At 36.3% G+C, this 18,442-nt stretch overlaps 1 protein-coding gene across 1 annotated transcript; it reads right to left on the bottom strand.

The window, feature by feature from the left end:
• Nucleotides 1–1,215: 1,215 nt before the first annotated feature.
• On the bottom strand, nucleotides 1,216–18,088 carry LOC113227153 (1-phosphatidylinositol 4,5-bisphosphate phosphodiesterase classes I and II-like). The gene is made up of 14 exons (XM_026460032.1): nucleotides 17,968–18,088; nucleotides 16,720–16,880; nucleotides 15,179–15,365; nucleotides 13,855–14,012; nucleotides 13,100–13,237; nucleotides 12,070–12,303; nucleotides 7,985–8,161; nucleotides 7,306–7,491; nucleotides 7,007–7,151; nucleotides 5,078–5,279; nucleotides 3,880–4,045; nucleotides 3,646–3,783; nucleotides 2,801–2,920; nucleotides 1,216–1,850 (listed from the first exon to the last, which is right to left on the bottom strand). The coding sequence occupies exons 1-14, from the start codon at nucleotides 18,086–18,088 to the stop codon at nucleotides 1,803–1,805; spliced, it is 2,181 nt and encodes a 726-aa protein (XP_026315817.1). The 3' UTR covers nucleotides 1,216–1,802.
• Nucleotides 18,089–18,442: the final 354 nt, after the last annotated feature.

Raw genomic sequence — 18,442 nt, 5'->3', positions numbered from 1 at the left:
GCAAGTTAAATTGATATATAACTAATAAACATGCGTAAATATTGTTATATATGTGTGAAATAAATACCGCTTCAATAAACTTATGTATAATACAACGTACCTAATTTTAACTATTGTGATTAGAATTTGAATGGTGTTGATTCATAACATTTTTTTTAATTACGATTTTAGTTTTAATAGGCTGTGTACAGTCGACCACACAGTTAGCAAGTATGCCTATTTTTGTACATTGTAGACTAAACTAACAATGTACGACGTCCTACTATCGACTCAAAACTGTGAATCTATTTGGCAGACTCAAAAAAGGCATCCCTTTATTTGTATCGACTGTATGATTCTTATGAGCTAAATATGCTTTCGTAATTCCGTTTCTTGAAAACCATGACATTCAATTATTTTTCGAGATTACTCCTTTAGATGATTATAATTATATATTAACACTAAGAAAACATTTCTTCGACCCAACCAACCAACGTCTTGCATCCAATAGTACCACACGCTTTGCCAACTATGCTACGGAACGAACTAGCGGACCTTACGAATTTTTCTATGTGCTTGTTGCAGATCTTTATATTTGGTTTTTAACGACTTTTTTGCCAAATCGAAGGATTGTTTTCTTAGTATTCCATCCTTGTATTAATCATTACTATATTCTTATGTTAAAAAATTATTTGGAAGTTGACATGAATGGAAGCCAAGGAATTAACCTCAATTTTACAGTTCCGTGGGTAACCCAGACCAGGAAAGTAGATGTAAAAAACACCACCATTCAAATGCTCACCACAAGAACACATTCACTAACCAGAAAATATTGGAATAACCTTCATAAGAATCAATTTCATAATTCAAATATTATTTTTAGAACAAACGTCTACAAACTACGAATATGATGTATAATGTAAAAGAAGAACTGTAGAAAGATTATTTAAAAAATATTAGGTACGTGACTTTACTTTCACTTGAAACCAGTATATCGTGCTTTAGATATGTATAGATATTATATATTTACGTATATCGACACTGGAAACGAATAAGCGTAAGCGTTCTTACTGTGTTCTTATTTTTGACTATAATGTATAATAAAACAGACAAATGAAAGTCACAAAGAAATGCAGCTTACACCCTTTTCGTTTCCAACAATCTTCTGACAGCGTTGACTAGCATATCGATCGACTGAAGCGTTTGTTAATGAATGCAACTTCTACAGACTAAATTTATATATAAATGCAATATATAACGAGTTTTAGTCCCGAAACACACGCCTTATATTACAGTATACGATACGAAGACAATCTTAATGTATATCACGAAATATTCACACGTTTAGCACAAACGGAGTGAAAACAGTGCAATCTATCAGCCATAAACGACATGTTCAGAACTCGGTAAAAACTATCGACCGAACGTCCGTCATAATCCCAATGAGATTTGCCAAAAACATTCGCACACAATGCACTCGGAGAAACGGACTACGAGCCTCATTCCAAAACGAACATCTCCCGGAAAGTCAATTAAAAGCTACGAGACAAAATGAAAAATACTGCCGAGACTCAGTTGCTTCTGATCCGCAGACGACTCGCGTCGTTCGTCCGCTCGCTCCTACATTGCTCCTTAGGCGATAATATCACAGATTCCTAAAAAAAATTAACGCTCAATTAGAGAGACTCACCTACCGAGACTATAGTCGAACGGTGACTCGGTAGGTGGCGGCAGAATTCACGCTCCAACGCCGCGCCGCGTCACACGGCGGCGAAGGGCGGCTGGCTTACTAGCACCGGGAGGAGAGGCAGCCACAGCTCAGTTTAACCTTCGGGAGCGCCGCCACACAGCCGTTCCAGCTCCAGTAGTTCCTGCAACACCGCAACACTTTGACAATACTTTGCTTCAATTAGCCCCACGTAGGGCGCCAAATTTAACTGTTAATACCGATTGAGTGCCTACTGTTTCTTATAAACTTTTTATACTCAAATATTGTTTACAAGAATGGAATGAACATCTACCTGACGTTCGAATTACATGTTTTGAGAGTCCCACGTTGGGCGCCACTCATGGAGATAAATTCTATTCAATGAACACTACGCCAACTTTATTTTTTGGTCATTTTTGTAAACAGCCATATTTATTTACTAATACTACGCTTCCCGAAACAAAAAAAAACATTTTTTTATATAGTATATATATATTCTAAATTTTTATTGAATTGATATTCCATTATTTTTTGTGAAATTACTCCACTAGTTTGTTATAATTATTAATACAAAGATCGAACACTCAGAAAAAATTCCTTCGATCAGGCCGGATTCGAACCGACGTCTTCTAGCTTCTGACACGGTAAGCTACAAGACGTATAGTATATATAAACGAATTTTTAGAATTAAAAAATAATAATCCAAAAATTAAGTCGGCGTAGTGTTCATTGGAGGTATCGAAATATTATTGAAAACAGGAAGGACCACATCATTGAAAACAGGAAGGGTCACATCACACACAGAAATGATATTTTCACTTGTCATGCTCTTGAAGTTCGTATTTGTGCTGGGTGTAGGCTGCATAAAATAAGATTTTATGCACTAGATATAAATATGTCTAATTGTTGTAATTTTATATTCAATTTTAATTAAGTAATCGTTTATTTGTAATATTGCTGTTTAATTTCCTCGCAATCGAAGTGCGCCTTAAGTATACTCGTCTCGGGTAAGATGACGCGTTTTATGCACTTGTTGTACATTCTGCTATATTAGAGGGCAGTTTGCCTTTTGCAATGAATTATGTGCAGCATCAGCGATGACACCGCGCGTACCTGGTCGCGGTGCTTCTGCAGCAGCGCGCGCAGGCGCTCGTGCGTGCGCGCCAGCTGCTCGCGGCGCCGCGCGTACGCCTGCTCCAGCCGCGAACACTCCGCCACGCCGCGCTCCACAGACTGCGCACATTCAATCGAACGATTATGTGCCTATCAGCCTCCTCGGCCTCGTGTCTATCGGCCCTCGAACATCGAGTATATAACCAGAAAAATAGAGACGAAATCACGCCATACATTCCTGGTAACACATTATACGATTACGATACAGCTCTTATAAATATCAACTCCCGTTTGCACTGAATTAGAGACAGGCCAACTACTGACCTGTGTGTACGTCTCCGTATATTCTGTATTTATTATAATAAAGATATTGTCTCTAACAATGCCGTGCTGTTCTATTCGGTGGTGTGGGAAACACAGCAAAACATCTAATTACACAACAAACGGAATTACATTTCATCGGTAATTCAATATTAAACATGTCATTTTGCAATTTTCGTCCATTATAGCAAAGCTCAAGTTAACTGGTCGATTTGAAGTGAAACAGTTGACGACACCCATTGACGACACCCGCCAAGTGTTTCAAACTCGGGCTAGCCAATCGGAACGCAGTTGTCACAGTAATGATATGGCAAAATAGTTTTCAAACAAATTAAATGACATTTCGTCTCTATTTCTGGTTATATACTCGATAGACTCGATCAACACTCTTGAAAGCATGGAACCTACGAGAAAATCAAAACGATTCCCTAGTATTCCACTGACCAAGTGAGAGGTATGCTTATGATGATCAGACGGAAATAACCGTATAGAATTTTTTTAATGTAATAATTTTTCTTGTTTACCTGTGAGTGAATTTCTCTTTTTATCCTAAGTATCTCATCTTTGTCCCTGTTGGTTTTCTTCGCTAACGCCTTCACGTCTTCCTTCCGCGAGTTTGCCAGTCTAGTCAATATCTCCTTCTTTTCAACTTCTAACAAATCCTGTAATTAATTGTTCATTTATTTATATTATATGAAATTAAAAATTTATTTAATTTATGTATTATAGATTAAATAATATTGCAATAATATGCTCACGGTAAGTGCTTTCATCTGGTGTTGCTGATCATTTCGAACTTGCTTGTCGAGCGCGCCGTAGATGGCGTGGTGGTAACGCAGGCGCAGCTCGCGCTCTGCCGCGGCGAGTTCGTTCGAAGGGCCCGTCTCTTCGCCGCCGCTCGTGCTCGCCTCGCTCAATGGATTTCTAATAACAATACCTTGTCAGTTTTAGTAACCATAGATTGACAAAATTCATAAAAAGAGAATCAGTGTAAAAGCTTTTTAAATGTATTTTGTAAGTTTAATAGAGGAACACTTTTCCACAATCTCACCTGATATTAAGTGACGATTTGGTCGACGATTGTAGCGCATTTGTCTAGTATACTGTATTTGACGTTAAAAAACAAAATAACAACGACATCACGGTGAACACTGTGGACGCAGTTGACGATAGTAGATGAGGTTCTAAGGACTTGTAGATCGTGTCCTATCAAATTAAATATCGTCGCTTAGCAAACAACGCCGCTCAAGAAATTTCAAGTAATTTTAAGCTTTTTCGCACAAAATTTTGTAACCTATTGTTGGCATACCATAGTATGCATAATACGATATGTAGTGTAATTCTTGATTTCGAAAAGATTATTTCAATATAGCACGAGAATACAGTGATGACCACCTACAAAATTATTTCAAATTATGTTTACAACCTGTAGGAATAGCTAAAATAATAATGTGACAACCCTATGCGGGAGAACAACACTACTTGTCTTATTATACTATGGTAATAGACATTCTATTTAAGAATAATAAATAATTGTTTCTGTGTTGCTTACATCATTTTTGTTCATATTCAGGTTTCATTTTCATTTCAGTAATATTCAAAAATAGAAATGGAATTTTCGACTTGACCGATGTTGCTTGCTAAGCTACTGATTGTTAACTGCCTCTGTGGCTGAACGGTTACAATGCTGGTCTACCACGCAGCGGTCCTGGTTTCGATTCCCAAGCCAGGAAAATATTTGTATGGCCTTTGTTTATTTCCTCGTAAGTTTGGGTGTCATTTGCGGTAGTCTATGTGTATTCATGGCACCCTCGACACAGGGTTTCCCTGGTAGGAATGAGTGTGTACTTATTATTATTAATGTTAGAAATGTATTCAAACAAAAATAAAGACATCTGAATTCTGAATCTATTCAACGTAACATTATATTTTCTTTTTTTAAAGGTTTTCACTTACATGTTCTTAGAAGACAGCCGCTTGACAAAGAACTTCGCGGAAACCGGCCGCTTGTCCTTATCGTACTTCCTCCTGAGTGCATCGAGCTTTCGCGCGAGCTCCTGTCGCTTCTCGCGAACCACTTTCGAACTAAGGAGGGTTTCTATTGTTTCCGCTAGATGCTCATCTGAGCTGCCGTTTGATTTGTTCTGATCTCTTTGTTCTGGAATTGTAAAAAATATCACATTCATTATATGACAACCCAAATTCGATAATTTAACCACAGAAGAACACAATAAATATAATTATTATTGAATAAGTATTTTGTTATTAAATTTAAAATATGGGGATACACGCTTACAGCCTATTTCAGAAAGCTTTGAACCAGAGATGTCCAAACTTTTTTGTCTCGTAGGTCACGTATGTAACGTGCAGGGTTATTTGTAAAATACTAACAATCTTGCAGTACTATATTACTAACATCATAAACAACAACTATTGTTCCATGACTTTCTACAACATAACATATTTACCAGAAACAAATTTTTCAACGTGATATTTTATTTAATTAAAAAAACAACGGTACGTCCGTGCTTGAAAAAGGTATTAATAGACTAAAAAAAATTAACAGTGTACCCTGAAAGTTAGAGAACTAGGCTAGACGTGACCTACTGACTTGCGGACTTGTTTTATTTAAGTTTGCTCCAGTCACATCCAGTGACGTCGAAAACTCATTCAACCAGTACAAAGCGTTGTTCGCGTTGTTGTAAGCGTTTGCTGTAGCCGCGAAACTTCATACAAATATCTAGCTAGATGTCGCGCGGTATTTTTCGCAAGCCACAGCAGTGGGAATAATGTTTATATATGAACAGGCCTTAACTTTGAGCGTGGGTGCTTTCTTTTGCTACCGCAGAGCGTTATCACCATTTAGAGTAGAGCAATCTATTTAAATGTTTTCTTCACTTGAACCTTTCAGAATAACCTTTTATTGGAAAAGTCCCTTTACTCAGTAGCAGAGTACATTCAAAGTACTATATAAACAATTAAATTATATTTATTAATGATTTTGACATTCACCGTATTGTTATACTTTAATTTACACTTATTAGTCATTATGTGTTCATATTGACATTTCCTGTATACAGTACCCACATTTGGCATTGTTATTTTAATTCAATTATTTATCAGTTTCATTAATTATGTTGATTTCTATATGTACTTACTGTTATATAATTGTTTCTTCATTATTTTGTAAACTGACGCTCACTTTTCAAATAGTAGTATAAAATTACATGTAACTGTATTTGTATGAAATTCTTTGAGGAAAATTTGTGCAATTTGTGAAAGAATTTGTGAAAGATGTGTACTAGAATAGAGAAAGTAATGTTAAGGTGGTTTGGGCATGTAGAGCAGACGGATGTAAGAAGAATTACCAAACAGATTTGTGATGCAAATGTGGATGGAAGGATTCTAAGAGGACGTCTCAGAAGGACTTATATTGATCAGATCAGTGAGGTCTTCAAAAAGGCTGGGATCCGAAGTGACAATAATAAGAGAAGTTGTATGAAAAGGGTAGGTGATGCATGTGAGCCTCGAGAGTTGTGTCAGGATAGAGCAAAGTGGCGTTCCGTGGTAGGGACCACGGTAGGCAGGGGCCTACCCCTCCTATGGGACTTGGGCGTGAGCTTTATGATATTTGTAATATTGAGAGAAACAAACTAAACATGAAAATAAAGAAAGTAAAATCTGATGAATTATTAAAAGTCACGCTACAAAAGTTGTTGTTTATGATGTTAGTAATACACATAATCTTGCGAGGTTGTTCGTATTTCACAAATAACCCTGTATAATGCGCTTAATTAGTATGAAATTTGATAAATTGGAAAAAAAAGGTCTAAGGACGTTTGCGTCAGCCCTTAAGCTAATACAGTATAATATCGATATACGAACCTTGAGTCTCCTTGTTACTATCCTTCTCTTCAATGACGGGTGGCGCAGATGCACTGAGCGATTCTTGTTCTATCAGCTTCTTGGTCGCCGTTATAGCTACATTGGTCTTGCTCGGACTGCCGTCTGCCGCGCTCTCCTGTTTAGTCTGCAATTTGGTTCATTAACATTTTAACACCTAACCAAAATCTATGAAATGACAACTCTGCAAGGAAAGAAGTGACCTGTTTGATGGATTGAAACGATCTTTAGTTTTTAATTATTGCATATAAAGTGATAGGCAGAAAAATTAAAATATTTACAAATGACTGGGCAGGCTGTGGCTGGGAACTCGGTCGGCGTGGTTGCAGCTGCTCCTCTTCAGGCTTAACGTCCATGTCTTCCGTCAGTACAGCTAGTTGGTGTTCGCGCTTATCTAATTCACTTTGGTACTTGATTGGGTTCGCTAAGGCCTCTGCTAGTTCAGAGAGTCGGTCTGGTACATAATCCTGTAATGTATAACGAAACATTGATATTGAAATATTGATAGTAATATTTAATCTAATTGTAAATATTATTTGTTCGATGTGTTTCATCCAATACGAGCTATGGTAAAATAACAGCGAGGGCTACATATTTTCGTCCTAAAGAGCAGAATCATACACCAGTATGACATCCTTTATTGCTTTATTCAAACCTAGAAGAATGTTTTACTATTACATCAATACCATTGCATTTAAGTTAATATGAAATTGAAAGGAAGCTATTCGGAGTATGGAAATGCTGAATTCAAATGAAAGCCTATATCTATAGTTACAATGAGAAAAAACATTGCGTTATTACATTTTATTTGTTATTATTACATTATTTTCTATAAATGTTTGTGATTTACGTGATTTTACAAATCCAATAAAGCTTTTTTTTAATCATAGTATTTTTTAGCTTTCAATTGAATTTGTCATAATGATCAAGAGAAGCAAACAATATCGCCAACAATTTCACCTTAACAACAACGAGCAGCAACAAACTAGCGGGTAGAGGCAAGCCGAGTTCAGTACGAAGGTTGACGTGTCGGTACCCGGGGCACAGCCCCACCACGGGCAGGACTCTATGTCCGATTAGTCTGCCGCTTTCTTCGTGCGCAGCTATACGGATCATTGCTAGCTCTGGCAGCACAACCTGGAAGAATTTTCAAATGAGACACTAATACTTATTCCATTCAGGGAGATATGGGATTTAAACAAGCCAAACGAGCTTCTTACGTTACATCGACAAAAATAGTGTTATTTTAATACCCATAATTATTAGCATTTTTTGTATTACGTTAAACGACGGGATGAACAAGTCGGCTGGTAGTAAGCGAAATGGCTATCCATGACAGTTGTAGTGCCTCTGAGTGGCACTCTTTCAATGGCAACGATCTGAGACATAAGTTGACAAGTCTCATGTGACTCCATTCATATAACTGACTAAAATTATGTTCATTCATTCCCTTATAACAATATACCTACTAGAACATATCTATTCAATTCGACTCTGAATCGTGTACGTACGTCATAAGAGCAAAAATCGCAAAACAAAAGATACTGTTGTTAGGATACAAAATAATGTGCGATGAAAGTACACCAACGCTCGACCGCGGAACCGCCATATAAACAAAATGTTTTACGATGTCGTGAAATTTACACCTAATTAACGTTTTATGTGTTGACTTTGGACGTAAATTTCGTCAAATTTCGTTTAAAGAAATGTCTATTTACCTAGTGACAATAAGTTTATAAGGTCAAGCTGAATAGAGAAACACCGGGGTAAGAGAGACTTGAAGCCTTAACTCATAATCTAAAGAGTTAAAGCGCTATAATAACAATACATTTATTTGTCATAATAATAATACAACCTACAAAAGCATATTTAAAATTTCCGAAATCTTATTTTTAAATCCTCCTTCAATTCCTTACACTTAGATACTCGTTCGGTTACGATTGAAATTTTCGATTTACTAATCGATTACGAAAACTTTAATTGAATGACCTGGAAGTTTCTTTTTTCGGACAGCACTATGCAACCATAGACTGTTCATATATCTTTAATTAAAGGGGTCGCTCTACGACCGATGCTGGTGTCGAGTTGATTAATCATATATTTGATGCATGGGAAGTCTCACATGACGCTATTGGTGTATTCGGTGACCTTTCCAAAGCTTTTGATTGTGTGCACCATGATACACTGGTCAGGAAACTTCGCCATTATGGTGTGGCGGGACGTGATCTCGACCTTCTAAAATCGTATTTGCGTGGTAGGGTACAGAGGGTCGATGTTAACGGTACGAGATCGTCAGGATCTGCAATTAGCATGGGTGTCCCTCAAGGTTCAATTCTAGGCCCATTTTTATTTTTAGTTTATATTAATGACTTACCTAGCCTTATGGAGGGTATAAAACATGAGATAGTATTGTTTGCTGATGATACTTCCTTATTATTTAAAGTTAAAAGGCACCAATGTTCCTACGACGATGTGAACAATGCTATATCTAAAGTAGTTGATTGGTTTGCTGTTAATAACCTACTTCTTAATGAGAAAAAAACAAATTGTGTGAAATTTACATTACCCAATGTTAGAGAGACCGTTACAAACATTGTAGTTAGAAACGAAAAATTGAATCTTGTGGATACAGTTGTATTTCTAGGTATAACGTTATATGCTAAATTGCAATGGGGTCCCCATATAAGTAAGTTATCAAAACGGCTCGGCTCTTTCAGACGTCGAAACCGCTAGATTGGTTTACTTGAGCTACTTTCACAGTCTAATGACATACGGCATTTTGCTTTGGGGTAATGCCGCCGATATCAATAGAATCTTTGTCCTGCAGAAACGTGCAGTTGGGCAATTTACAATCTGGGCCCCAAAGTATCTTTGAGAGATAAGTTTAAGGAAATTAAAATTCTTACACTAGCCTCACAGTACATTTATGAAAATGTAATTTATGTTAAAAGGAATAGTAATTTATTTATGAAAAATAGTGACAGACATAACATTAATACGAGGGATAGAAATAAACTAGCTTGTTTGATAGTCGTCTTCACAAAGTCAAAAAATCATTTAAGGGGCAATGTATACGCTTCTATAACAAGATTCCGGTTGATATACAAAATTTGCCTTTCACGAGGTTTAAAACTATAGTGAAACAAAAACTTTATACTAAAGGTTATTATACAACTTCTGCGTACTTGGATGACAAAAATCCGTGGTAGTAACCCGTTTAGCTCATGGAGGTAGTCTCGATCTCTGATGTTTCAAATAAAAAAAAATATTGTAAATGTTATTTACAAAGAGCAACCCCTAGAGTTTCTTGCTCATTCTTCTCAGGGGAATCTGCCTTACGAATGAGCGGTAGACTTTAACTATTGTGACGATTTCAAGTGTAATAATGCCTATATATACCTATATATACCTATGAAATAAAGATTATTTTGAATTTGAATTTAAAAAAGAATCTCACTTTTTGACTACTATTTTTCAAATACGATTTTACGATGTTATTCAAATGGATATTGTTGGAAAAAGTGATGAGATATCAAGTCAAAATCTTCGAAATATACGTGAAAGTGTTACTTATTTGATTTATTGAGTGATTATTTTAGAAATTCAACCAAACTGTTTTGTTTACGATGTTCGTGTTCGTTTAAAATGGATTGGAACAGACTATAAATTGAAATTGAAAACCCACCTGACCTATAGCTTATAATATAACATTCAAAAATAAAACTTTTGCAAGTGATGATAACACGTTACGTTGGAGAAATTACCATTATCAACAAGCGCAAAACCCACTTATCCTACAAATTGAAAAGCTTTGATGGATGGATGGATGAATAATTTGGATGTTAATCTCTGCGAATCGGATAAAGGGATTTTGTTGAATTTCGCAAACAGATAGTGTTATATAACCTGAATTAACACATACAGGAAATGAAACTATTTTTTCCAATATAAAACTTGTATATTTGTGTTTTTCAAACAAATCAAGACATTTCGGGCCTTTGCTTTTGTTAATAAATCAGATTAATATAGATTGATTAATAACTTAATAGATAGATTGATAGACAGAACAAAAGCTAAGGGTCTGAAACGTTTCGATTTGTTTGAAAAACACAAATATACGTGTTTTAGAATGGAAATCAAATTGAAAGACGAATTATTACCACAATGCCTAACGAAATACATAGCATAAACGCTACAACACATACTCGTCTACTCCAAACACATCATCTTGCAAGAGTGTACAATAGCAGCTCTTTATGCGAGGCGAACTCAAATACCCTTTGACACATAGAACAATATTGTTATCGAACTGCAGTGTCTTTACCATAGTGCCGTCATCTTGACAAGACAGCAGACTAAACAAAGACAAGTTCACAAAGATTAACAACCGCGAATAATTTACAATGTAAACAAATCGATTGAGTCTGCAAATTGTCGCGGCACAAAGGCGTTTGACATGTAAACACAATGTCGGTGTGAAGTCACCGCATGCAGGGATGAGAAATTTAAACATTCAAAGAACTCTAATTAACGGTGGTGAGAAACGGATTTACGTAATTTTGTGTCCCTACATACACCGCTTCCGTAAGGATACAATCGAAACTGAATCTGACTAAAAAAATTCTAATCTAAACTGCGAGAGGTATGTCATCGAAAGTTTCTGTAAACCGCCACCGATATTAAATTTCTTTTAATCAACGTTAAACTTATTCTACATTCGTTCATTTATTCATTCATTTATTTATTATTGTACTGAATGAAGACTGAGTAGCTTTGAGACCCGTCCAGAAACCAGAACTCTGCTAATATTTAATTAGACGGGTTAGTATATCACGCATCGTAAACAAAACAAAATTATCAAAATAATTAGGGACACCTTGAGAGAGGGGCTAAATAAAATATTATCTACTTCCGTTATCTCTCCATCTCGGATTGAAATTACGGAACTTTCAACGCAATGGCAGTCCGAATGTGTCCGTAATGATGACATCGATATTATAATTCGACAACGTTCAATGTTATGCGACCAAATTAAAAGTACTTACCTTTTTGAAATTGAAAGGCTCTTCTCCATAAACAGGGTTGATCCCATTATTAGGCACCACTCTAGTACGGAACTTCTTCCGCACGGTATCGGCAGGCAATCCAAACATATCCACCTCGACGTACGTGCCGCAGCGCTTGTCTGTTAGTAGTTGTCCGGAGAGAACGGTGACGGATAGAGACCCGGCAATTATGCCGTCGACTGTACTTTCTGCGAACGGGTCTAAGCGACGATCCTAGGGAACAAATAAGACTAAAGTTAGTTACTAAATTATTTTATGTAATTTGGACATAGTTTTATACGCCCACCACATTTTTAGGCAAGCTAAATTATTTTAAGCAACATAGACGACATTATTACAGCATTAATTTATATTTATTGTTTTGCAATAATTTCATTGAATTTAGTGGAGATATGTCATGCAACTACTAAAATAAAACGTAATCAATTTCAGAATCTACTATCTACATAACTGAGTAACTACAGCCCGCATTATTTAGGACTAAATTATTATGTCAATAAAAAAATATATATTTTAGTTTACAAATAGCTACACTGTAAAATTGTGATTAACTAACGACAAAATACTAAAGAAAAATCTGTACTTTGACTTTTGGTATTACAAAGTCGTCTGATATCAAGAAAATACGGTAGCACATGGACCTGACGATTATCACGAGTCGCAATTACCATTTCAAATAGTAGATCTTGTTCAAATTTGAAAAAAATTAGAAAAGTATAATTTGAAGATTCATATTACGTTATAAACATATATAAACATTGCTGAACGTAATTTTCTAAGCCCTGCTTGGTTTATTTTCACAAATTCTCATAATAGAATTCAGTGTTTTCAACTTTTGACAAGTGTCACAAACAAAAAATATGAGAAAAATATAGGACAAATTTCAGGAAAATATTTATTTCTCTGAAAAATATGATTTTGCAAAATGGAAATTTTTCCATGACCCAATCTACATAGCAACACGACGTAAACTTATCTAATAATTAAAGCTAAAACAATTTCCTCTCACCTTTCTCCTCATGAATTCAGGCTTGAGCAGATATCCACAACGGCGGTTGTACTCGAAGGTGCCAAGATTAAGCTGCATCGCCAGATCCAACGTCTGGTAGTTCAAGGCCACTAATTGGCACCCTGCGTTCCAGAACACCTGAGGAATTATCAGTAATGTTACCAATTTGAAGTACAGTTAAAAGATGAAAGAAAGAAGTACAACATCGTTTTTCCAAAGACATTCGTAATAATCATTCCTCCGATCCGGCCGGTTTCGAACCAACGTCTCCTAGCAAACCGTGCCAGACGCTGTGCCAACTAAGCTACGGAACGGACCAGCGAATCTCACGAATTTTTGTGTGTACTTGTTGATGTGTGAATTTTTGTTCACTTTTAAAAACATGATTAATTATTGCTGTTTCGTGTGAGGTATCACTTATGCGGATATCTTATAAATTTTTGAAATGGACCTACAAACCTGAGGTAGAATAAATAAATGTACCTTAATTTTGTTTGTAGGTCGTAATTTTAAGTTTATTACAAAATGTGAGGTTTTTTCGCCATTGTTTTTAGTGTGTCAGGTAATTCGCTTTTTTTACTGCTCTGTAATGTGGGCTATTTCCATACGGGGTGTTGGTAAGACTACGTTTGAAATACAAACGTACCAGACAAGGCGGTCACTTTTAACAAATTCAAAATTATTAATATTTTTCCTAGCAAAATGTGTTTGAAAAGATTGTGCTTTCGGAAGTGAAGATACATCTTGACACTTACTTGCGGCATGAAATTGGACGAATCAAATCTAGTGCCGGCAGGATAGACGCGAGACAGTTGGTGCTTGTTGTAGTTGACGAATTCGATCGGGCGTTCTTTTAATAAAGTAGTTGCTTGCTTCTCATCGAAAGATGACATCTCGTAGAAACGGTTCTTCTCTGTATAAGAAAATTGCAATATGTGTTAAGGCGATTATCACCAAAAATTGACCAGGGTGTATCTCATAAAAATGCACAAAAATCCCCCCATGTATTATAGTTTTTGTAGACCGTTGATCACTCGTTTACATTTTCCACATTCAGGTCTTCTCATATTTGATTCTTTGCCTTGGAGCCTATCCGAGTACAACGGTATAAATATCTTTTTAATACAGTTGCTCAAAACGTGGTATTTTTCGCACTACAAATCGTGCGGAAAGTTGGATTTCTCGCACTAGTGCTTTTTACTTTTCCAGTTTTTTTTTAATTTACTGTTTTTTTAAGTCTTAAACATAGAACTAAAGAAGTTGTATATTTATTTAATATTTATGTGCTTTGTGACGTACATAAGTCATTCGTCATTAAAACTTATATTTATTTACAAATACTATATAATGAACGTATCGAGTGGAGGTCCACAGTCTCTCCCTACCCCTGAATGGGTGACAGGCGAGATTTTTATGTATATATTTATTTGTTCTATGTATTACAGATAAATTGTATCTCACTACCGTGCACGGGTTTCATAATAAGAAAAGTGGTTACAGACCGATATTACAGAAAATAAACAAAAACAGCACGTTAGATTTCCATAGAATTTTAACTAATGGTTGCAGTGGTTGTATTTCATTATTTTAATTTACTAGCAGAAAATGAGTTTTGTTTAAATACTGTTTTATTTTACTTTCAATGTAGTTTTTTCGCAAATGTATTAAAAACGTCGTTTGATATACGTGCGGATTTGTCATTTTCACTTGTCTCGCGTCTTGACCCTCGCCTCTGGCTCGGGCCAATTAGCCTCGAGACTCGTGAATAATGACTAACTTTCCGCACTTATATCAAAAATAACTATTTTTCCACCATATCGGGACGTATGCGTTCTATTTTTTTAAGTGAGTCTAAACTTGTAGCTTTATATATATAATAGTTAGCCTATATAATATAGTAACATTGCTCGTGATAGGCCTCCTCTCATAATGGCAGGGCTTATGCTGTAGTTCCCATGTGAGCCCGACGCGGATTGAGAACTTCACACACATCATTATCATTAATGCCGCCTCCGCAAACTTTTGAACTTTTATATAGGTTAGGTTGTGTGAAAATATATTTTGAACTTTTTGACTCACTTTCTGCATTTTCGAACGAGCTAAAGTGCACGGGCTGCACGTAGTTGACGAGCGCAGATATTTCAGCACCAGCATGAGTTTCGCGTTTTTCTTCCCCCGACCCCGTTTCCGCTACGGCTTCTTCCTCGCCTGACGAGCTCTCGGAGTCTGATGACTCGGTTGATTCTTTGGAACCTTGGCGAACTAGCTGTTGAAATAAAATCCCATTGAATTATCATTATTAGTGCCGGTTTGGCAATACTGTATTTTAATTGAACCGTTTTTACTTAATTGTCTCTGTGTTTGGTATATTTAATGTGTTCTTGACCATTACGGGCCACAGCAGCTAAGATTATGTACTGTATAATGTTGTGTAGATGAGTCATTTAGCTTGTTTGCTTTATTATTAATTTGTATCCATTGACTTATAAATAAATGGACGACGGGTCTAATACAAAAACCACGAAAAAAATGTCTCAAGTCAACCTATTTAAACATAGTGACATTGTAAATGAATATGAAAAAGCGAAAACGTTGAATTTAAATTGTAATGTCATCGCAGTACTGTCTAATTTTGCTTGCTTCGCTGTCAGTCGAACAAACGAAGACTAGAGCGTGAATGACGCTCTGTATACGATTTTAACGCCCTATAAGTTCGGACACTTTTTAGCGCGGACCCGACGTCCATATAATTGTAAGTCAATATTTGTATCTGTCTTTTTTATAGTTTTGGCTGCCAAATAGAACAATTTTGATTTTGACATTTGTTCAACTTATACTTATATTGGGTGTAACTAAAAGACATAACCATATGTCACAAAAATTTTAAGTATAAGGTATTTAACTATAGCGAAAAATAGTGACAGAATAGGACGGTTTGCATTAATGTTAGACATAACTGGTTGATGATTTTACAATCTCAGTCAGCCGTGACCATGGGACTAGGGTTCAGATCCGGGAAATCCCAGTCTCGAAAGTATTGAGAATTCCCGATGAGAGAAGAGATCTTTTATTGTAATGAGCGAACCGGGAATTCAAAATTGTTTCCCGGTTCTTTCGATACTTTCGGAAATCAACGTCGATGGTGTTATTTCGGTTTTAATTACGCGCCAAAGGCAAGTTGATGCTAAACGACGATAAATGTGGGCAGGGGGAGGGAGTAAAAAAACCCGAAAATGTTGTGTTTGTTTGAAAAAAAAACAAATATACACGATTTAGATCCGAAAAAATAGTTTCATTTCCTATGAAATAACCGCGAAAACCTAAAAACTCGATTTGTAATAGAACATTTGATTTCCCATACAAATTGTACGCGGTCAATTGAAGATTCTTTAGAAATGCAAAAGCTTTCGCAAATGAATTTAAATTAATCACTTTGCAAAAGTTATTTGTTATCATGGGTAATCGCTAATAGAAGTATGACCACATCTTTTTGCTACACCATGTATACATTATGTTTAGTAAAAATAGGTAACGAATAATAGATGTGTTTTTCGAGAACACATCTATTTTTCCTTGTGGCTTGATGGATCATGAACTTTTAAGAAAGGTCTAGAACTTACAGATCCATGCGAAATATCGCCATTGCCCTGTGCCTGCTGTTCAGGCTGCTCTGTCTCTTCAGAAGTCACCGAGTCTTCCTTCTTATGGTGGTGATGGTGTTTCTTCTTGTTCTTTATAATTATCTTGTGCCATAGGGACGAAGGCGGCGGGAGCTCCCCTCCTGTAATAGATATTTTAATTATAATATTATGTTTATTGAAAATCACGTTGTTTTAGTGCAATGATATTCAATTATTTTTGTAACATTAAATTACTACTAGTTTGTTATAATTATTAATACAAAGATCGAATACAAAGAAAAATTCCTTCGATCCGGACAGATTCGAACCAGCGACCTTGCCATACCGTGGCTGACGCTCCCCCAACTGAGCTAACCACGAAACAAACCAGCAGATAGATTTTCTCTGTGCTTATTGCAAAGCTTTGTTTTTCGCTTCAAGGACTTTTTGCCGTAGCGCCCTCTGTGAGAAATATGTAAAAGTTTTTCTTCACTCAGCCAGATTTTTTATTATAATATCAAGTGACGGGACGAACAAGTCATGCGCCTGATGGTAAGCTACACGCCTGTCCGTAACAGTTGCAGTGCCACTCAGAGCTTCAAATCGCAAAGATCTGAGGGCACTGCCACTGCGCCCGTCACCCTGAGACTTAAGTTGACAAGTCCCATGTGTTTGTAATTTCACCAGCTTTATAACCTTTGTAATTTAATTATTAAAAAATATTTACTAAAGGAATAAAAACTGTGTTAACATTCATCATATGTAATTATAAGATGTAGGTAAACCACGCTGTCAATCTTCAAGCGAAACCGAAACCACTAAGTACAGGTGATTTAACAAGAGTTAAAGTAACCAACACAGCTGTAGGTTTGCGTCTATTAGTGAATACGCACACGGTTGCTACGGCAACGTATAGTAATCATTCATAATTCACACGTATTATAACAGCTTAGGCTATTTCGTACTAGTAGGAGTAGTATAAGAAGTACGCTTATTGCTCTCTTAATTCAACGACCGTGACTTTTTGGGTTGTTGCGGTCCGAATCTTCTTAAGCCATTATTACCATTATTATACCCAAAGTCAAGTGGTATGTATGTATATGGGCTAACCTTAGAGACATACGGTGTCCCTGACGATTTTGGTACTGCAGCCTTAAAGAGACACAGGTTATCTCTAAAACGTGACAGGGTTTTCATCCACCATTTTGAAAAAAAATACAATATTATAAAAAAATATTGCTTTTTTACCATAATCGGTAAGGACGCTGTGTGTCTCTAGGACGCGTGACGGGTTTAGTGATGCAACAGACCTCAGCTTCTGCTTCCGCAATTGCGGAAGTTCCGCAAGCTTTTTCATATTTGTTTCCATTTTTGCTTCCACAACACTTGCAACGGAACTTTAATCGGAAATTTACAACGTTAGCGACGGATCAGGCGCTGGTGGAGCGCGCATTTTTAGTAGTTTTGAGTTGTGTAATAATTAGACTTAAATTATTAAACCAAAAACAAGCCCTGTTAGAGCCCTGTTGTATTATTTTGTTGAATTATTTATAGTAATTGCGCTGCCGCTTCCGTTTCCGCTAAGATTTACATATGACATGTGTTTCTGTTTCCGTTATGACGCTTCCGTTATATCACTAGTTAATATGTACTCGTAATTACAAAAAAGGAAGATTGCAGACCTCTGTATATTTCATAGGGTTGCTGAAGCTGAGTGGATGAC

Source organism: Hyposmocoma kahamanoa, unplaced genomic scaffold (assembly GCF_003589595.1).
Source record: "Hyposmocoma kahamanoa isolate Upper Pololo Valley unplaced genomic scaffold, ASM358959v1 202, whole genome shotgun sequence".
Classification (NCBI taxonomy): domain Eukaryota; kingdom Metazoa; phylum Arthropoda; class Insecta; order Lepidoptera; family Cosmopterigidae; genus Hyposmocoma; species Hyposmocoma kahamanoa.
The sequence above is the reverse complement of the archived record's forward strand: the minus strand, read 5'-3'. Positions and strand labels throughout refer to the sequence as shown.